The following is a 21,400-nucleotide window of genomic DNA, read 5'->3' as shown; positions in this document are numbered from 1 at the left end:
TTGTAAACAGTAGCTGTTTGGCAGAAAGACGAGGAGATCAAAGACGATGACTGCAGGGAGACGAGGGACCATCATGGATCTTGAGGAAGCCATCAGGCTGGAGATCACAGCCGCGGTCGTGAGATCCTCATGGTCCGTTTTGAAGAAACGCACAGAACTCAATGGATCTCGAACATATGCTGTAGAACGATAAAGAAAAGTTGTTTCTTAAGGAAAAGAAAGAAATGAGTTGAAAAGTTGGAGCTTGTTTTTCAGGTCACCGTGCATAGAAAACACAGATAGTGAATTTATATGAATATACTCCATCTGATGTCACCAGTGTTGCACTCAAAGTGTTGGTTAGTTTAACTCTAAAAAACTGAGCCTCACATGAAGTCGTGACGGACAGAATTAGAACCATCTCTCCACGCGCGTCGCTGAGGTTTGTGGTGAAGGTTAGAAACCATAAAAACACTTTAAAGAGCGACGCTGTCAAGTCTTGGACTGTCGCTGCTGCAGCCTTCAAACGTAAAACACATGGAGTCTAAGTCAATTGTAATTAAGTGTAATTATATCATAATTGGTCCTTTCAATGGGAGACTGTGGTTCCAAAACACGTGTGGCATTCTTTGTGATTAGCGAGTTCCTTTCTGTGACATACTGTTCCCTGAGTCCACGCTGGCCAGGTCCACGGTATAGCTGCGTCCTGACCCCCCGCCGCAGGAGGTCAAATACCAGACTGCAAAGGTCATGGGGATCCCCTACCTGCTCCACGGCTGTCCCTCTAATTGTTCCTCTTTCTCTCATTTACAAGGCTTAATGGGGGTTAGTGAGCCGAGGTCAGAAGAACATACCCCCCCATCCCTCCTTCATAACCATCAATGTTTATCCAGTCATACATGCAAGAGCCGAGAAGACTTCATCTCCACGTGTCACTTCACATGCTCGTCCACAGAGTTGAGAACGTTCAGCTTAGATAAGGTGAGTGTGCGTCAATAATTGTGCGTCGACTCACTTTTCTCACGATCACACCAGTCAAGAAGTCGGTCGAGATGTAAGAAACAACATTTTATGGTTGTTTTGTTGTTCATTCTTTCCTGTTTGTGATGCCAGATGAAAAATAACGAGGGATCTTTGAGACTACAAACGAGTCAGGAGCCAAACATCATGAACTATTTAAGCATCGACAGAACCTGCTCCTTCAATAATACACGTTAACTTTAAAACATGTTTTATTATTTCTCCCAAAGGATACGTATTTATTAGGTAATTTGTGGTAACACTATATTGGCCTGATGTAATCCTGTGTTGTTTTTACTTTTGCCAAGGACGTTGTGTTATTTTATGGCATTTGTTGGCAGATTTAAATGAAATTGGGTCGAACGGTGGAAAAGCGATGAGTGTTTTTACCTCACAGAGTGAGAATTTTTTCAGTTCCGCCTCCAGCTAGAGGCCAGTTGCGTCCTATTCATGTGGAGTTCTGTATGTTCTCTCCATAGCTGGAGTTTACTATGAGTACTCTGGTTTCCTCACACTGTGCAAAAATATACATAGATTTCTCTAAGTTGTCTCTAGATGTGAGTGTGTTTGTCTCTGTGATCCTCGACTTGTTCCTCCATCTCTTCTGTTTCTCAACACTTTCAGTCCAAGGTGCAGAGAAGGTTGAGGACCACTGTATTAGCAGATCTTTCAGTGTTCTTTGTCTTTTCCATTAATTCTACCTTTCTGCATATTTCACCAGATTGATGAACACAACGCAACATTAAGAGTTTGAAGCTCAACTCATGATAAACTCTCCTGACATTACGTTGAATTATTCCACTAGAAAAGATGAAGTATTGAACTTATTACTTTATAAAGTTGCTCTGAAATCTGGGCGAACAAGAGGCTACGAGAGTCCATAATGACCTAATAATGGCTTCACTCCTCCTCCAGCTGTAATCACGCCTGCTTTGTTTATACAATGAGTCCCTTGGAGGTGGAGACTTCTGGGATTGATGACGCGTGGTGACAAACCCTCAAAACGTCTACGCTTCGCCTCCTATCTCTAAAAAAAAGTAGACATGATTTCAATATTTACTGAGCGAATAAAGACAAAATGGGAATGAAAATAAGTTATACTGTAAAGTCCTAAAACCATTAGTAATGTGTAATAAGATGGATTTATATTTTCTTTTTTTTTTAACTTTTTGGTCACGATAGAGCGAAACTAAAATCCTCCACTGACGACAAGATTAAAATGGAAGATGATCAGTTTGTGGCCCTCACTTGTGGCCCTTCTATACAGAGAGGCTCCTTCATTTTCCATTTTGATGTTAAAAAACACTTTAAATCTTTGGCTTATAACCAAACTAACAGCTGATTGTATTTCCTTCTACTTTTTAAATCTTAATTATCTCAAGCATTTGGATGTTTGAGCTTATTTTATTATTGCTGGTGTGTTTTATTGTTTGTTTCATCTCATTTTGTACAGAACTTAGAGGTTGTTTTTAGGTATATTTTAGGCAAAGAGGTGGAGCGAGAAGTTCTTTTGCTGCTCATGTCCTTTGATGTTGAAAAGTGAACGACGATGATGCTGTTGTTGGACCAGACGATGACAGAAGCCAGATGACCAGTCAAGTTCACTGCTGAGGGAGAGACCGAACGTCCAGACCAATTCCACTGACTGTGAGTGCTTTAGTGTGAAGTTATGTCCATAAATTCTTGCACATGTGTCAGTGATGGGAAAATAAGAGGAGCCGTTTCTTCTTTTATACCTCACGACCAGGAATGTCAGGAATGTTAAATGGCAGCTTACTGAAGCTCAGTGCTGATGATTTATGTGCGACAACAACACGTCCAACACACAGTTACGTCGTCGACAAACTTTCAATGTTGTCAAAGAACAAGCTGGCGGTTGTTCTCCGTCCACTGCGTCACCTAAACATGTTGTCACGCTAGCATGTAAATATGTGCGACCGAAACACTGAAGTTATTCTTCGCTTTCAATTGCTCTCCACGTAAACAAACATAACTGCCTGCAGACATATTATTTTGTTCCACCACAAAACAGAGACATGTGTTGTGGATTTGGTGAAGATCTCGCTCATTTTCACTCTTCGTTAAAGGACACCCACTTTGATAAAACATAAAACTGTGGGCTCATGAGCCCCAACTATTTGAATGCTCAAATCATTTAAAAAAAGAACAAAATGACTTTTGTTCTGGGCTCAGAGGTCAGGAAGATCTACGTCCTGACAGGCAGTGACGGACTTCAGAGATGTTTTTAATGATCAGTCTCCATGCGTCTTCTCTCAGCGCTGAATATTTTATGGCCCACAGAGTCTGGACCAGGTCTCCTTCTTCACAGCCATAAGCACATGAGAGCAAAAGAATCAAGTGCAGCTGTGATGCTTTCAGTCCCTCTCTAAAGTCTGGATCTCTTTGCTCAACCGAGGCCATTTAAAAGTCATTAATCACATCTTTATTGCAATCTAGAGTTCCACCTGCGAACCACTGGAACGATGACGGCCGTTCTGGACTCATTGTTAACAGACTCTGGAGCTGAAGTTGAGTTTTGCACTTGAAGCGACCCTGAAACGCTCGAGACACTGAGGGCTAAGTGACGTTTGTTGGACCCATATGTTGTTGTTGCAGAAACAGCTTTAGATTGTTCTGATAATTCCTCGTTGATGTTGCAATTTGTAAACTTAATTTGAAGTCGACTTTATTCTTTCTAGACTGGTGGTTATATTGTCTACTGTAAGATTGACTGTCAAGTAAGAGACGCACACGAGCGACACGTTGCTGCCTTTCATTTATTGAATGAGAGCAAAGACCACATGATTTTCCATCTTCCACAAAACGTAAACAATGTTTGAAGGGTACAGTTTGGGGGCCACCAGCTGTCAGACTGAATCAATGTTTTTTAGGATCCTTGTGAAAAGAATGTAGCTTTTTCTTGTCCTTGTGCTAGAGTGCAGTGTGTTGTGCGAGCTGTTGAGCTACGTGACACCTGCTGTCTCTTTACTAACAAGGATATTTAATGTTTATTTGTATCTCCTATCCCAGGGAGCCTGTCCCAGCCAGTCAGGGTGAGAGGCGTGGGACACCCTGAACAGTTTGCCAGCCTGTGGCAGGACACACAGAGAAACACAACTATTCATAATCACACCTACGGGCAGTTTAGAGTTTTAAGTTTACCTGTTTGTTTCTGCGGGAGTACCAGGAGTAAACTTATGTTAGAACCACTTACCACTAATATAAACAGGAAATACACAGGTTACCTCAACCTGGAGGCGAACCTGCAATAGTATTATTGTTGGTGAATAATACTGAGTTAAAAAACATGGGGGGTAAATATTCTTTGCTCTCTGAGTGCTTTTCTTCCAATGAACTTTCCTTTTTTATACTTTCATTTTTCTTTCAAATCTTAAAAAATGTATATCATTTTATGAATACTTTTTCGATCTTAAACCAATAATGATTCAATGTAAAACACACATTCATAAATGTAAACATAAACCAGGTTGATGTTGGCAGTCGACGCATCAAAAGAAATGAATCTTCATTATGAGTTTTTACTGCAACGATCAAAACTGCTCACGATCTGCGGCACGAGGTCTTGTGTCAAAAGTCTGTGAGGAGACGATGGTTTGAGAAGTTTTTAAAAGTAACTGCATTTGTGGATGTTTCCAATAAAAACTGGAATATTTTGAAAGATAAAACTATTGGTTTGTTCTGCAGCACTTTCATGTTTGAACATTCCCTGAGAGTTTCCATTCCCAAAACAATAGATGATACTTTTAATCTTCCGTAACAGAGAAGCACGGCTGACCACGGAGCCCCCAGAATGAGACCATAAGTAAAGAGCAGTCGGTGTTTGATCCAATCAGCCGACATCTGCTCCTCATAAGTGGCTAAAGTTAGCAGCACATGCTGATGTCATTAGTGTAACGTCGGATTTATATTTCCAACGGCACGACATTCTTCAGGTCCAGCACGGGAGGACGGTGCCTCACCTCCGTGGGTCCAGGACGGCCCGGTGCTCGGTGATGGCGGAGCAGATGTTTATTCTGTTAGCTTGAGTCGTGCGCGGATCAAAGTGCAACAAAGATTCAATCACCCGCAGCTTCCCGCCACATCTGTTCCCATCAGCATGGTGGGCTCCTGGCTCCACTTCCATTAACCCAACACTGGTGGGCAGCTCTTTTCTGGGGGACCTGCGCCCCATCAGAGACTTTTGTGGGTTCCTTTTTTTCTTTAAAAACCCTCTTTGATAGATTGCAGGAGGCATGTGTTAATCATGTGATCACGGACTGTGGGTAGTAAACTTTGTCTCCATGATGTTTATATCAAGTTACCATGTTTGGATTATTACGGAAACGCATCTCGGTTACGAAGTGCAAGTGCATGAGATCATTGTTCATTACGGTGACGTCAGAACGATTCCACAAACACTACATATAATGTCACGATCAAGTGCTGAAACCCAACGATGTTCAACAAATTCACACCAGATTACTGTCATTTATGGATTATACGGCGCTTTAAGACTAACTATAGTCGAATAAGGGAACAATTATTCAACTCATTCACAACAACTATTAAACTTGTTGCAGTTGATACAGCGACAACAGCGACAATTCTGAGCCGCTCTAGTAGAAGAACTCACATTTCTTCTTCAAACTCTTTACTGGTTTCTTTCAGGATCATTTTAAAATTACTTTCAGATCTATTCATGGTCAGACCTTCATGATCTGATCCAGACTTACACCCCAGCTCGGGCTCTGAGGTCTGTGGATCAGAATCTACTGATGGTTCCTGAACTTCAGGACCAGAGGAGAGAAATCTTTCCAGACTGTTGCTCCTAATACTGCAGTAATACTAGGATAATACAACAATCTTCCAAGTTTACCAAAGTGGTACTAAAACATCTTGAGCGGTTTTTGGGCACATTTTACCACATTTGATCAGTTCAAACTCAAAGGAGATTAATGTTTATGTTGATATCTTGATCTATGAAGATGCCAGAGTTTGATTTTCTTCCGACTCTAAGGTTTAAAATCCTTTTTGTTCCCAAAAATCAACAGTGTAATCCAGGACGCCTTATACTTTTATTAATTATGAATTCTGGTTGTACTTACTGACCTTGAACCGGTTTCATGTGGTACGTGGAGCTCCAAAACTGATCAAAATGCTTCAGTAATTTGGTAACCTAGGCAACCTCAGCGTGATGCTCTATATACTGGGCTGCAGCATAATATTATGGTGTGTATGAGGACTCAAGGATTTTAGTCACGCAGTAGATCATGGTAGTACAGCAGCTGCGAGAGAATTTGAATCCAACGCGTCTTGTAGAGAATCAGCTTTTTTCTCTGAGTATATCAACGACATACAAGCAAATTTTATCTCTGGCTGTTTGTGTCTCTGACAGGAATTTGCATTTTTGTTCATACGGGATGAATAGAAATATAAAATATACAGGAAAAAAGGTAATACAAATATATCTGTGCATGTATTTAATATATATACTGTATATACAGTATATATATATATATATATATATATATATATATATATATACAGAGTATACAACCATACAGTCATGTAAACAGTACAATGTTAGCTAGACGAACATACAGTATTGATAATTGAAGGTCAAACGCAGAGATAATGAAGATATATTCACAACAATATCACAGTCACACACAGTTGGGTAAATACATGTTTAGTTGTGATTTAAGACGCTCACTGGTGCGACTGAGACACTCCTGGAATAGATGTTAAAGGTTTTGTTGGACACCTTGAAGGTACTTCGACTCTATCGACTTCTCAACATCTCCTCTGAGCAAACAGTGTCTCCTGAAATGACCTTCACCTCCACGACCCCCCTGTTGTCCGCAGGCCTGACGTGGACTTGGAAGCGTTCCGGCCTCCATGGCAGCGAGTCCTTCTCGGAGCGACACGTGAGTCTTCAGACACATGAGATGTTGGTTTGTGCTCGGCTGCTCAATCTCAAGCTGCTCTGATGCGCTTGGACTGGGGAGGCCGGGGGGCCGAGGCAGGGGCCGCCGTGCACCATGCTTGTGATCTACCATGAGAACCTGTCAAGGTTATGATGCCCCTGTGACCCCGGAGTGTGGAGCTCGCACGGGTCAGTGGGGGTTTCAACTCCAGCGGACACTTGCGATGAGTGTGAAGAACTCACATTTGCACAGTCAAGTGGAAGTTTTCCTGCAGGATCCAGTGCTTCTCTCGGTCAAACCGACGTAGACGCCGCGGCTCAGACTGCAGACGCCGCTGCTGCACATGGTTCTATCATCAGGTGTTCTGACCTGGACACCAGCTGGTCCGGTGCCAGCCCTGCCGCACAACAACTGACCATGTGAACACATATTGATGCACACGCACACACCTGACCCACAATACTGACCCACACAACTTATTTCCAAACAGGGTCACTGACTCCTTGTTTTGTTTCCTTTCATTGGATTCAATGAATGTTTCGAGTCAACAGGGCGAGACTTTTGACTTTCAGGATTCCTGGCAGACAAAATGTTACAGAGGCCTGTTCAAGCCACGATACAGAATTGCATTTGTTATAACATTGTAAATGACTTTATTTTAGCAGACAGTCAATGAAAAAGGACAAAGTGTCAGGAGTCCTTAAACAAATAACTTTAAGTTTAAGTACAAGTTCAACTAGTGCAAAACATACAGTATATAACATTTGCAAAATGAATTAGTAAGTTTCAGTGAGTAAAATCTTACTCACATGTACTAAGATGAAATAAATCCAAATAGTCGTTACTAAGAAATCAAATCTTGCCACATTCTAAACAAATAAAATCATTTTAAACTCACAGAAACCTGTACAATTTAAAACCCAAAACGATTTTTTTTTTACAAGTTAACATTTATTAGAATTGTATAATAAATAAATCGAATCGCTTGAACACATCGAAGGTACATTTAGAAATATTTCCCAGTGATCTATGTTTTCTTACGTCTTGAAATGAAGGAAAAACAAAACAAATTCTCTCTCTGCTGCCCTCTTGTGGTGAACAGGTTTTTATCTCCTTGACAACACACAACATTACGTCATTTTACTGCTTCAACTTACTAAGTTTGACGACTGAGATTTTCTCGATTTTAGAACTTAAATCTGACAAACGACGAACACCAGAGATCTTCACAAAATAAGGTAAGCGTTATTTTTTGTTTTTTAGAAAAAGAGGGTTTATTAATAACGTGCAGTGATTTTAGTTGGTTAAGTTAGTTCAACGTGAGCTAACTATTAAGTTAGCGTTTTAATGTTCAAGTTTTTTCTTCTACATTAAACTGTATTCTATACTCACAAATATATTGAAGAGATAAACCGAGATATATTACAAATAATATTGCAATTGTTGGCCTGGCTGATCACATTTTCCAGAACAAAAGACTTTTCTTATTCATTTTTACCCAGAATGCCGAAGGAGGTTCTTCCTGGACGATGGAGATTTTCAGAATATTGGCCTTCAACAGCAGGTCACAGGATCAAACCTGTTGATCTTAAACAGCGAGGGGTCTTCTCGGATGATATTATTAGAAACCTAAAGTTCAAGGTAAATTCAACAAACAAATTTTTGCACGTTTACAACTTCCTGAATCTTCTCTGTGTTCAGATCCATCCAGACGACCAAGAACGACCATCATCCTGCTCATTCGGAGACTGGACTTCACCAGAATGTAAGTCTTTTCTTCTGCACTTGTCCCTCTGACGCTAGTAACAATCTTCTGACCACGACCTCCGGCTCAAGTCTCGCCTGTCAAGGTCGACTTTTGCAAATTGACGGATTACTTCAGCAGCGTCGGTGACAGACCGAAGGTCCAGATCCCTCACGGATCACCTGGACCGATCCCTCGAAGAGTCGCCGTGGAGAGGTTTTATCTTTCACGCACACGTTTCTGAAACTTATTGAAGTTCATCCTCAGTTTGTCGTTCGCCAAAGACTCCGTCGGAAGTACATGAAGGTTGACCTTGAAGAGCTTTTATCGAAGGAAGGTGTCGACATCGATCAACTGATTCCAAAGAGTTTTGAGGGTCAAACGAACACGTCATCAGCGCACCTGCCCCTCGAGGTTCTTCTCCAGCTCTGAGCTCTTCTATCGTCTCAGTTTCAACAGCATGAATGTTCCTGTGGCAGATGTTTGACGACGAGGACTTCGACTGTCGCTCACCTGAAGACTGGCTGGCCCTGGGAAGACCTGATGGATCTCTCCATCACAAACCAGTTCCTGCTAAAGCTCTCCTGCCTGTGGAGGCCGAGTTGTTTGGTGAAGACAATAAAACCACCTTAAAATTCACTGATAACTGATGACTTTTCTTCAGACGCCTCCTCCTCCTCGTATCGCTGGCAACTCGTCGGAGTTCTTGACTATCGTGTGGAGAGACGTCAGTATCTTGTGGAGAAGATTGTTCTGGATCATGATGGAGGTTCAGGTGTAAAGAAGACAAAAAGAAAAGGTCAGTTTTCAAACGTTATCTTCACCATCAGACTGAGCACATGTTCTCATGCGCAGTGACGACACGTGGACGACACTGGGTTCCCAGAGTCAGGTTGTTGTTCTGCGCCGAGGATCCGCACGTCTTCGTCCAGCGCCTGCAGTTTGCTTTGTGTTTCCGCGAAGACACAAAAGCTGTCGAGCTCAACGAGCTGTGTGTCGACCGCATGCCCGCCTGGGAAGGTTCGCCGTCTCTCGACGCCGACGCTCTTCGGCGCATCATGAAAAAAGCTGCTTCTGCTTCAGGACTCTCTGCGAAGATGTGAGTTCAAAGGTCGACACGTGGGAAATGTTGCATCAACGCTGTGATGTGTTCAGGCCCGAGACACGTTTGCAGGAACTGGAAAAGGAGGTGAAGTTGCAACACGACAGGACTATGAACACCATGGTCTTTGACTCGGAGGTGAAGAGCAGCGCGCAGCAGTTTTCATGTATAAAGCAAAAGGAGTATTTTCCTCTGAAAGGTCAGTCGAGGTCAAATCAGGGTTTTTCTTCAGCAGTTAATAAACAAGAATAATGACTGAAATAATATTAACTTGAACATCTGAAGGAAAATAATCTAATAAAATACAAATAATCTGTAAAATATACATTGATTTGTGTTTAAATGAAAATAAATACAGTCATCTATGTAGTTAAGGAGAAATAGAACACAGAAATGTGTAAATAAATAATTACATTTGTGTTTCCTATTTATTTTCATCAGCATCAAAGCATTTCTGAACAACTTTTTACAACTAAAATTCTTCCTCCATGTTTCCTCTCATCACATGTAAACTACAGAATTCCAGCCATAATTAGTTAATACAAAATTGGAAATGGTGACATCGACAAGAAAAATAGAAAATGAAATATTGAGATAAGTTTTATTAAATATAAATAAATAATAGAATCACAAAGACAGAAATGTGAACATAACTAAGGAAACACTTTTATCCAATTTATGTTTTATAATCTGTAATAGAATTCGGTGTTGATGAGTTAAACTAGTGTTGCCTTCTTTGAGGAGGTTTAATATCCACCAAATGTGCAGCAAGTATTTAACAGAAAGAAATACATAAACAGGATAAACTTCATTTGGTAAAACATTTTTTGTGAAAACACTTTTTGTAAATGAATTTACGTAATTCCTTATTGTGAGAATCTGAACCTTTAACACTGTAACGCTGGCAGCATAAAGTCAAAGATAAATGATGAAAAAATAAACAATTAATGAAAACAAATAAAATAAAACAAAATATATCCGATTTAATTAAACAATATTTATGATCAGGACGAGTAGAAAGTATTATTGAACTGTGATGTTCTGGTCCGTATTGATCTCGATCTCCTCATATATATGTGCATTTAAACGACTATTTATGTTAATTTAACGTATTAAGATAAATTTGATCTTCACTTTTTTTACCTGTCGACGTCTTTATTTCCTGTAATTACAATTAAGACACTGACACGACTCTCCTGGCATTCAATTCATTCACTTTTAAATATTAAACTGGTGTTAATACAAATCTAAAATAATGTAAAAAAAACAAACATTGTAGATAAATATTTTTGTCCATTATTTGTGTCTTTGAAATCACAATAATACTCTAGATTGTGTTGATTCTAACATGGCTGTGAAGTGAATTAAGATAAAATTCTTCTATTGTTTTATCCAGAGATGAGGAGAAACTTTTATTCAAGGTATATTTTAAGACTTGTTTTTATTTCCAGGTCCTGTTGTTGTGGCTCCTCAGCTTCTGTACCTGCAGAACAAGAAGTCATTTTCCTCTAAATCGCTGCTGAACAAATCTGAAGCGATTGTTGTTCTGACGAACGTTCGATCTCAATGCAACAAAGTCTCCGCCATGAAGTTGTTCAACGTCTCGAGCAACAAACCACTTCGTCTGGAGGAGTTCAGAGGAAACCAGGCTCAGCTGCACACGCAGGTTTGTGAAGCTGCTCTGGTTGATACGAGGATGTGGACTCGAGACTCAACGCTTTCCTCTCCTGCTCAGACGAGCTTGTTTCTCCACGAGTCCTGGGTTCCCACCTTGTGCCACAGTATCCGCCGCAGCTTTGGCAACACCTCGAAAGGGGATTTCAACCTGCAGCAGACGAGCTGGGAGACGTTCAAGACCTCCAGGCTTCACAGGCTGATGGTCCTGGTGAGGCTCCACATGCAGGACGCGCTCCGTCAGCTGGTGTCCGGCTCGCTGCTCAGTCTGGGTCGCGCGGTTCTGGACGCCTGCGCCTGCGTCCGGACCTGCCCGCCGGACATGGTTTGGGGCGACGACCTCATCAACAGCCCCTTTAGGTTAGTCTGTGGTGAAGGATGTAAATGATCTTTGAAGTTCTCTGCTTCAAAAATCATCTTCCTGATGATGTCGCTGATGTTTTGGTTTACCAATCAAACGATCAAAATGTCCTGTATTTTTGTTTTCCTGTAAATAACTGACCTTCTTCTAAGAAGACATTAAACTTAAGAGCTTTCAGTCCAACTTCAAATAGTTTCAGACTTATTTATCAAACATTTGCAGGTGAATTCTTGACATTTATCATCCTCAGAACACTTGGATCTTTCGCTGCAAAAAATCTTGAAATATAATATGTTTAAGTTTTTGCAGAACATTTATTTTCGTTGATGTTTCAGCACAAGAGAGACGTCACAGGTCAGCAGTATTTGGATGTTTTTAAGTGTCTTTTCGGACGAAGACGAACATATCTGTAACATCTGTAACAAAAAAAAAAAGACGCATATTAATGATCCTTATACACATGAGAGTAGAAAATGATTGAAGTTTGAATTTGGGGAAATATCTCTTTTACTTTTATTCACAACCTCAGCTGTAGTTTAAATGAGGGAAGAATTATTGAACACTGATAGAATAACTACTTTTAAATGACTAGTGAACTCTTGGTCAGCTCTGAGGTCATAATATCGTCACGCTGTAGAAGAAGAGAACAAATGATTCATGACGAGCTTATGCTGCTAATATACATCTGAACACGTGGTTTATTGGTGGAAATATACAAGTGTGACAGCAGTTCTTACACGTGAGACACATTTGATTTTATTAGCAAACTTGTGTTTTTCTTTTGTTTCTTTCTAGACCAAAAAATCAGCCTCTTTTCCTCGTAGATCTTGTTCTGGATGAATCGGAGGCTCATTACAGTTCACCCGTCGACACATTCCAAACAAGCGTCACACACTTGTTCCATGAAGGCGTTCTCTCCACACACAACATCCCACAACTTGAGAAAGTAAGAGCGTCAACTGTCTGTCAATCATCCTTTGTGTCACTCTTTCTTCACGTGCGTTGTTGCTTCTTGATGTCTGGAGCATCAACTATGATCTCGACTGATGCCGAGCAGCTCAACACTGACTCGCATCTGTATTTATGGCTCATGTTTCTGTTGCAGTTTGTTTTGCCGAACCTGTACTTTGGTGGAGATCCTGTGGTCGCGTCTGTGTGTCTCTGGGAGGCAGAAGTCGTAGAGTTACGAGACATGATTTCTGACGCTCTCTCCAGAGCAGCTGCTGTCCTCAAGGCCTACGCAGCTGAATATTCACAGTTCATACATCTGCACAATATGGATGTGAACAGTTGTTTTCAGTGAGTTCAACATGTTTTTAGTTCTTTTTAACGACCGTCGTTTGTTGTATTTCTGTTCTTATGTGGTCCAGATCACACGCTGAAGGTTGTCAGACGTCGCAGGAGGTGAAGAAAGAGGTGGAACGACACCTGAGAGAGAAGGAGAGACTGGAGACGCTGCTGCCCTCGTCTCTGGTCGTCGGTCCGTTTCTGATCCGCGTCGAGTCTGTTCGACAGAATCTCTGCAACAAAACCAAAGCTTTAGCCGAAGCTTCGCTCAAACACTTCGCTTCGACACTTCGCCGCCGAGTCGATGATGTAAGTCTCGAGAAAAACTCAATTCAAGATCATTAAACTTCGATCCTTTAACTCAAGCAGAGGAATTTCATAGCTTGATTTGTTTTAATGTTTAGTCTAAATAATCCATGAATGTATTAGTTTAGGTAAAGTTAGACATAAGCAGTGACGCCAGAGACGACATGTTTACAGTAAAACATGGCAAATCTCACAGCAAAGTATATTCTAATCACACACAGCAACGATGTACTCGTTGTTTAGTCAAATGAAGTTTTGATAATTAGTAAAAGAAAAAAAGACAAATTATAAAAATGATAAAATAAATGTTTTTATTTAGCCTGATCTTTAAATGTGAAACTTCAGCTTGAGGTTTTAAGATGATCTTTGATGTGTTTAAGGTGTGCGTCGAGTACGACAACATTCACAAAACGCTTCATAAAAAGCCGGAGAACATCGAAGAACTGAGCGAGAAGAAGATCTGGATCAAACAACTTCAAGATCAGCTGGAGATGAACAAGGCGAGTTTAGTGTTTCCTGCATTTGAACTCATCGTTCGGTTAATCATTGTTTCATTTCCTTCAGGAAAGTCTTGTGAAGATCCTCTGGGAATACGAGCTCCTTCACGAGTTCTGCCACATGGTTCCACGAGAAGACGCCAACAAGAAGTAAGTGACGGGAGGAGGTTCCACAATCATCTTTGGTTGTAAGTATTTTGTCCTCACAGGTTGGCGGCGATGGTGTGGCCCATGAAGATATCCACAGAAGTCCAGGCAGTTTCTGCTCAGAACGTGGAGCTTGAAGATCATTTTCACAAGATCCTGCTCTCAGACCAGAACCATTTTGAGGAGCACCTGGACTCTCTTCAGGTGTTTGACATGTCGCTCCTTCCTCGTCGTGTCCGTAGAGTTTCTCTCATGAGCGTCTGTGGAAACAGGAGCTGGTTGCGAGTCTGTCGGCTCACGTGGACGTCGACGACGCTCGTGACGTCCTGAACAAAGTGAGACGCGCAGCAAAGATCCTCCACGAGAGCCAGACCTCTGCCCAGACCTTCAACCACCGGGAGCGTCTGCTCGGCGCCGCCGTCACGAGCGTGAGTCGGAGAAAGATGCGTCACCAACGGTTTCCTCGCTCACGATGTTCTCGGCAGTACGACCGACTGGCAACCATCCTGGCAGACCTGCAGCCCTTCAGGGACCTCTGGACCACCACCTTCGACTGGATCTACTGGCACGAGATCTGGCTCAGAGACCCGCTGACCTCCATCGATCCAGAGACGCTGCAGGAGAACGTCTCTCGAGCTCGTCCAGTGATCGCAGCATGTATTGATCACTTCAGTGAGACTCCAGGTGATCCGCGCACATTATTGATTGATTATTGATGAGGACAGTGAAACTTAATATTCGCTAGAACTGAATTATATATTTAATTAAAAATATTTTTACAAGTGCCAATGTTTTTCAATCAGAATTTTTTACTTTCAGAATTGTCTTCTATCTAATTGATTCATAAAAATGTCACCAAGTTTCTAAAGTACATCAAGGCCGTAAAAATATTTTAGTTTTCTTGATCTTGGGCTGAAAAAAATCTTCTATTTGCCAAACTGTCTTCAACACGAGGAAACTTGAATCAGTTGTACTTCTTATTGGAAGTATCTCTGAAGTATCTCTGTCCCTCATTCTACCTTCATCTTGTATATAATCAACATATATATATTAGTAATGATTAATGCTGTGTATTTACATACTAGATGGTAAACAATTAAATGTTATCTTTATTATATATTCATTAAGCCAATACTTGTTGAAAATTATTTAACATTCAATGAAGGACAAGAAATTAAAAAGGAAATTAAGGCTTAAAACGAATTACTTCAACAAGTTAAAGTTTCAAATTCCTATATTAGTCGATTATTATCAATTGTTTCACTTGAATGGCTGGAGGTTCCTCTGGTAAAGGTTTTCCCTGAAAGATCTGCTTCCTCCAGGTGTTGGATCAAGTCTTCCAGGGTCTGGACCACATGGATGTTCATGTTGCTTTAATACTGTCTGAGGGTTAGAATCCACATCTGTTAACCTCAGGTCTTCAGGGTCTCGTGTCGCACCTACAGGCTGCCAGATGGTCGCGACTCAAATCCACAGCAAGATCAGAGACTTTGAGGAACACGTCCCGTTGATCCGAGGCTTACGGAACCCGGGGATGAGGGAGCGTCACTGGGAGATGCTGGCAGAGAGAACCAGGATCACGTTAGTGCCTCCAACCAAACTGACTTTCTCCTGCTGCCTGGAGCTGGGACTGCAGACGCACAAGGATGCTGTGGCTCAGGTGGTCCAGGAAGCTGAGAGGGAGCTGGAGGTGGAACAGGTACTTGTGATGCTGAAGAACACTCTTGGTTCTGCTGCATGAGATGAAGGTTAAGACTTGTGCTGCTGACTCAGAGTCTGGAGAGCATGAAGAACGTCTGGTCGACGGTTCATCTGGACGTGAAGCTGCACCAAGAGTCCGACCTTTACAGACTCCAGGTGTCGGACGACATGTTCTCGCTGCTCCAGAACCAACTGGTCGCGACCCAGAACTTGTCCGCCTCCCCTTTCAAAGAACCCTTTGAAGAGCAGATCCACATGTGGGAGCTTCAGCTCAGATATGTTCAGGTGAGTCCATGGTACTTTCATGATGCGTTCACTGGTCAGGGTTGTCCATGTTTCCAGGAAGTGTTGGATCAGTGGAGAGCTTGTCAGAGCTTGTGGGTTTCCTTGGAGCCCGCCTTCACCTCCCAGGCTGTCAATCAAACGGGTCCAGAGGCCCGGATGCACCGACATGTTGTCAGAGTGTGGAGGAGGATCATGAGAAGCGCCTTCAACCATCCAAAGGTCAGAGAAACATGAAGTGTTTTTCAATTTTCTCACTTTCATCCTCGTTTCTTAGGTGATGGACTTGTGTTCAGAAGACAGTTTGTTGGATGAATTGAAATTGTGTCGTAAAGTGTTGAGAAGCTTCGCCCGAACGGAGGAGAAAAGTCTCGTTTCAAATGAATTCAAAGAAACTTCATGAAACTGATCTTCTTCCTTCAGAGGCTGGAAGTTGATTTGTTCTGTTTCTGAGACCAAGAGACTCGACGTGAATCCATTTCCCAAAACATCTTAAAAACTCAAAGCAAAAACAATAAAAAATAAAGGATCATATTTGTCTTCAATCTCATCACCAATAATTTAACTTTGTTTAAGTTTTAAAAATTGATACAATAAACTGTGTCTTGAGATGTTTGTATTATATATATATATATTTTAATGTTGGAGTTTTGAAAAGGTAAAATATATATAAATATATATAGATATATATTTATATATATCTATATATATATAGATATATATATATATATTAAAATATATATATATATTAAAATATATATATATATAAAAATATATATATCTATATATATATATATTTTAATGTTGGAGTTTTGAAAAGGTAAAAAAATAAAAATAATAAATAAAGGTAAAAAAAAATATATATATATATATATATTTTTATATATATATTTTTTTTTTTTACCTTTATTTATTTATTTTTAAAAACCTTGATGACAGAAAGATTAGTTTTTATTTCATAGTTTGGGTTTTGTTCCTTTTTGTTGTTTGGATGTTTTATGTAAATAAAGTTTTATAAACAGTGCGACTGTGATGTCATTAATATATATGTTAACATCTAAATTAATCTTCACAGCATTATATTGGTTTTATTCAGATACGAAACTGACAAGATTATTTATTATTTTTATCTTTATTAGTTTTATACCAATAAACACTCATTTATGTTTGATTTTGAGACGATACACAAAAACCTTTATCTTAAAACATTGAGGGATTATTTATAATGGTAAAAATAAACAAGCGAGTTAATAGTTCATAGCAATACAATAAGTACTTGTTTATAGTAACCCTTGCTGAGGGACATAAACAACGAAAACAAACAAAAATGGAACACACACAAACACTCACACACATGCACGCACATCATTCACACAAACACACACACTCATACACACACACACAAACACAGACACACACACTCATACCTACACACATAGTGATAGTGTAGTAACAAGTATATATGTGTAGTATTGTCCAGTACTTGACTCTGGTGTTGTGATAGTGTAGTAACAAGTATATATGTGTAGTATTGTCCAGTACTTGACTCTGGTGTTGTGATAGTGTAGTAACAAGTATATATGTGTAGTATTGTCCAGTACTTGACTCTGGTGTTGTGATAGTGTAGTAACAAGTATATATGTGTAGTATTGTCCAGTACTTGACTCTAGTGTTGTGATAGTGTAGTAACAAGTATATATGTGTAGTATTGTCCAGTACTTGAGTGTGGTGTTGTGATAGTGTAGTAACAAGTATATATGTGTAGTATTGTCCAGTACTTGACTCTGGTGTTGTGATAGTGTAGTAACAAGTATATATGTGTAGTATTGTCCAGTACTTGACTCTGGTGTGGTGATAGTGTAGTAACAAGTATATATGTGTAGTATTGTCCAGTACTTGACTCTGGTGTTGTGATAGTGTAGTAACAAGTATATATGTGTAGTATTGTCCAGTACTTGACTCTGGTGTTGTGATAGTGTAGTAACAAGTATATATGTGTAGTATTGTCCAGTACTTGACTCTGGTGTTGTGATAGTGTAGTAACAAGTATATATGTGTAGTATTGTCCAGTACTTGACTCTGGTGTTGTGATAGTGTAGTAACAAGTATATGTGTGTAGTATTGTCCAGTACTTGACTCTGGTGTTGTAGTATTTACAGACCACATGACTCTTGACAAAGTCGTAACTACTTAGATTTGTTATGAAACCAAAATATTTCCAAACATCAGCTGCTGGAGTCAATTGTATCCCCTCGTCCTCAGTCATCGCCAGGATTTCATAGTTCCAAAATCTGCAGGACACGTAATGACTGCTGCCATCTACTGACCGCGAGTTTAATTACGGCACAAAAATTAACACGGCGTGAATATTTACACGTTAACTGTACAAGTTTCCAAAATGTGCTACACTTAAGTGAGTCTAGTGTTAATAGAAGCGTGACAACACAACACAACACAACACAACATATGCACAAGAGTTTGACACAACTTTTATCAGCGACTCGTTCATCTCGTGATTCAACTTCTTACTTCAGGATGAAATGAAGCCAAGAGATGCTTTTCACGTTTCATTTCTGTAAATAACATGTTAAGAAGGAAAACAGTATTTATTTCATAGTCTTTATACTTTATTTAGAGCAACATGTTGGGATTTGTCTTTGATTCAGGATCTGCCGTTAGTTTGATGTAAGGTAAGATAGATCGATGGATACTTTATCATCTCCTTAGAGAAATTCACGGTAAGGTAAAACTTTATTGATATAACAATGGTGTGAACATTGTGACAGTTGTGTTGAAGGAGTGAACGAACCGTCCTGTTGGTTTAAATGTGTAACAGTTTTGTTACATTATGATGTTTGTATGATTGACAGAATCGTCGTATCGATGTTGATGATTGTTCGTCTCACGTTTATCAAATAAATCTTGAGAAAACAAATGGATCTGTTTATTTGTCACAAGACTCACTCAACCCTGCGAGTAAAGATGGATTAGCCTGCATCAATAAACCATAGGATATATAAGATAAAAAAAAATATATATAAAAAAAGATAGATCGGGGGGCGACGAAGGCCAGGAAACCTTCTCCACTTCGGCCTTCAAAGCTCTCGGTTGAATACTTGCTATATATCCACCAAGATAAACAGAGATCACGGTGCATCTTCCTTGTGTCTGATCCGTCCATGACACGCTTCGGCTCTTTCCCCGCCCTGGAGCTCAATACTCTGTCGAAGTATAATTTGCTCCTCTTGACCTCTATGTGGTTGCGCCAGTGACATCGAAATGACCACTTTACCTGAGCACTTTACCTGAGCACTTTACCTGAGCCCTTTACCTGAGCACTTTACCTGAGCACTTTACCTGAGCACTTTACCTGAGCACTTTAACTGAGCACTTTACCTGAGCACTTTACCTGAGCACTTTACCTGAGCACTTTACCTGAGCACTTTACCTGAGCCCTTTACCTGAGCACTTTACCTGAGCACTTTACCTGAGCCCTTTACCTGAGCACTTTACCTGAGCCCTTTACCTGAGCACTTTACCTGAGCACTCTACCTGAGCACTTTACCTGAGCACTTTACCTGAGCACTCTACCTGAGCACTTTACCTGAGCACTTTACCTGAGCACTTTACCTGAGCACTTTACCTGAGCACTTTACCTGAGCACTTTACCTGAGCACTCTACCTGAGCACTTTACCTGAGCACTTTACCTGAGCACTCTACCTGAGCACTTTACCTGAGCACTTTACCTGAGCACTTTACCTGAGCACTCTACCTGAGCACTTTACCTGAGCACTTTACCTGAGCACTTTACCTGAGCACTTTACCTGAGCCCTTTACCTGAGCACTTTACCTGAGCACTTTACCTGAGCACTTTACCTGAGCCCTTTACCTGAGCACTTTACCTGAGCCCTTTACCTGAGCCCTTTACCTGAGCACTTTACCTGAGCACTTTACCTGAGCACTTTACCTGAGCACTTTACCTGAGCACTTTACCTGAGCACTTTACCTGAGCACTTTACCTGAGCACTTTACCTGAGCCCTTTACCTGAGCCCTTTACCTGAGCACTTTACCTGAGCACTTTACCTGAGCCCTTTACCTGAGCACTTTACCTGAGCCCTTTACCTGAGCCCTTTACCTGAGCACTTTACCTGAGCACTTTACCTGAGCACTTTACCTGAGCACTTTACCTGAGCACTTTACCTGAGCACTTCACCTGAGCACTTTACCTGAGCACTTCACCTGAGCACTTTACCTGAGCACTTTACCTGAGCACTTCACCTGAGCACTTTACCTGAGCACTTTACCTGAGCCCTTTACCTGAGCCCTTTACCTGAGAACTTTACCTGAGAACTTTACCTGAGCACTTTACCTGAGCCCTTTACCTGAGCACTTTACCTGAGCACTTTACCTGAGAACTTTACCTGAGAACTTTACCTGAGCCCTTTACCTGAGCACTTTACCTGAGCCCTTTACCTGAGCACTTTACCTGAGAACTTTACCTGAGAACTTTACCTGAGAACTTTACCTGAGCACTCACACTTTTCAAATCTCATTTTGAGAACCAGAGTTCTCAGCGGACCTCTGCTCCAACCTTGGCCGACTTTGAGGCACCAAGGTCGGCCACAGCCTGAGCTCTTCCCGTGCCGACCTCCCTGGAGTCCGACCCTCTGGAGGACATCCAGGGACCGGTTCTATTTTAGGGCACTTTGGTGACTTTCTTACCCACAAACTAAGCCCATCAACCAATGTTTCCTCTAATTTTGTTGGCGTCTGAGCAAACACAGCATCTCCCTGAGCGTCCCTTGTACCACTGACAGCAACATCAGATGCATCTTCTTCTGGAAATGCACTCTTTCTAGTTTCCTTCAAGATACCTGAACTCCTCCACCCGGGGAAGACCTGATCAGCCAACCTGGACTTCCTGTACTCCAGGAGCACAGTTGTCACTTCTATCAACCGTGTGTGTGAAAGAATCAGAGAAATGAATAGAAGGAAACATGTGAAAAGAAACATCTCATATCGTGGAACATCTCAACTCTTTGTTATCTATGACACCAGCAACATCTGGAAAGTAAGAAAAACATAGATCTAAGAAAAGTACACACTCAAAAATGGAATACCAATGTGTAAACATTTGTACCTAAAAAAAGGTACAAATGCTTGTTGCAGGGAAAGATACCTTTTTGAGAGACGATTGCTACCTTTTAGGGAATATTTTTTGTACCTTTTCAGGTTGTAAAGTTCAGTGAATCAAACACCTTCTTATTGTTCTCAGTTCAACCGGTTGTGCTAATCTGTGGCCACTCCTCAGAAACTCGACCCCCTCCTCCAAACACCTGATGTGGACCTCAGACAGGTGTGAACAGAGAAG

General features: G+C 40.9%; 1 protein-coding gene across 5 annotated transcripts in view; it reads left to right on the top strand.

Annotated features, from left to right (window-relative positions):
* Positions 1-21,400, top strand: part of LOC148069856 (dynein axonemal heavy chain 1-like) — a 27,275-nt gene extending 5,875 nt beyond the window's left edge. Inside the window, exons 1-24 of one of the 5 annotated variants that reach the window (XM_087801836.1) lie at positions 2,428-2,646; positions 6,865-6,926; positions 8,117-8,164; positions 8,429-8,567; positions 8,628-8,691; positions 8,763-8,886; positions 8,955-9,084; positions 9,150-9,279; positions 9,335-9,469; positions 9,526-9,769; positions 9,826-9,971; positions 11,224-11,438; positions 11,508-11,806; positions 12,603-12,753; positions 12,913-13,106; positions 13,178-13,403; positions 13,781-13,900; positions 13,965-14,047; positions 14,107-14,248; positions 14,317-14,472; positions 14,530-14,728; positions 15,490-15,743; positions 15,818-16,249; positions 16,305-16,623. In XM_087801836.1, the coding sequence (XP_087657962.1) occupies positions 8,430-8,567; positions 8,628-8,691; positions 8,763-8,886; positions 8,955-9,084; positions 9,150-9,279; positions 9,335-9,469; positions 9,526-9,769; positions 9,826-9,971; positions 11,224-11,438; positions 11,508-11,806; positions 12,603-12,753; positions 12,913-13,106; positions 13,178-13,403; positions 13,781-13,900; positions 13,965-14,047; positions 14,107-14,248; positions 14,317-14,472; positions 14,530-14,728; positions 15,490-15,743; positions 15,818-16,249; positions 16,305-16,430 (3,708 nt within the window). In that variant the 5' untranslated portion in view covers positions 2,428-2,646; positions 6,865-6,926; positions 8,117-8,164; position 8,429 and the 3' untranslated portion in view covers positions 16,431-16,623. Of the gene's footprint in view, positions 1-2,427; positions 2,647-6,864; positions 6,927-7,820; positions 8,165-8,428; positions 8,568-8,627; positions 8,692-8,762; positions 8,887-8,954; positions 9,085-9,149; positions 9,280-9,334; positions 9,470-9,525; positions 9,770-9,825; positions 9,972-11,223; positions 11,439-11,507; positions 11,807-12,602; positions 12,754-12,912; positions 13,107-13,177; positions 13,404-13,780; positions 13,901-13,964; positions 14,048-14,106; positions 14,249-14,316; positions 14,473-14,529; positions 14,729-15,489; positions 15,744-15,817; positions 16,250-16,304; positions 16,624-21,340 lie in introns of those variants that run through there. The other 4 variants (XM_087801837.1, XM_087801838.1, XM_087801839.1 and 1 more) reach the window with 4 other exon arrangements.

Source organism: Callionymus lyra, chromosome 10 (genome assembly GCF_982586985.1).
Source record: "Callionymus lyra chromosome 10, fCalLyr1.hap1.1, whole genome shotgun sequence".
Taxonomy (NCBI): domain Eukaryota; kingdom Metazoa; phylum Chordata; class Actinopteri; order Syngnathiformes; family Callionymidae; genus Callionymus; species Callionymus lyra.
Note: the sequence above shows the minus strand (reverse complement) of the source record. Positions and strands in the feature narration are given on the sequence as shown.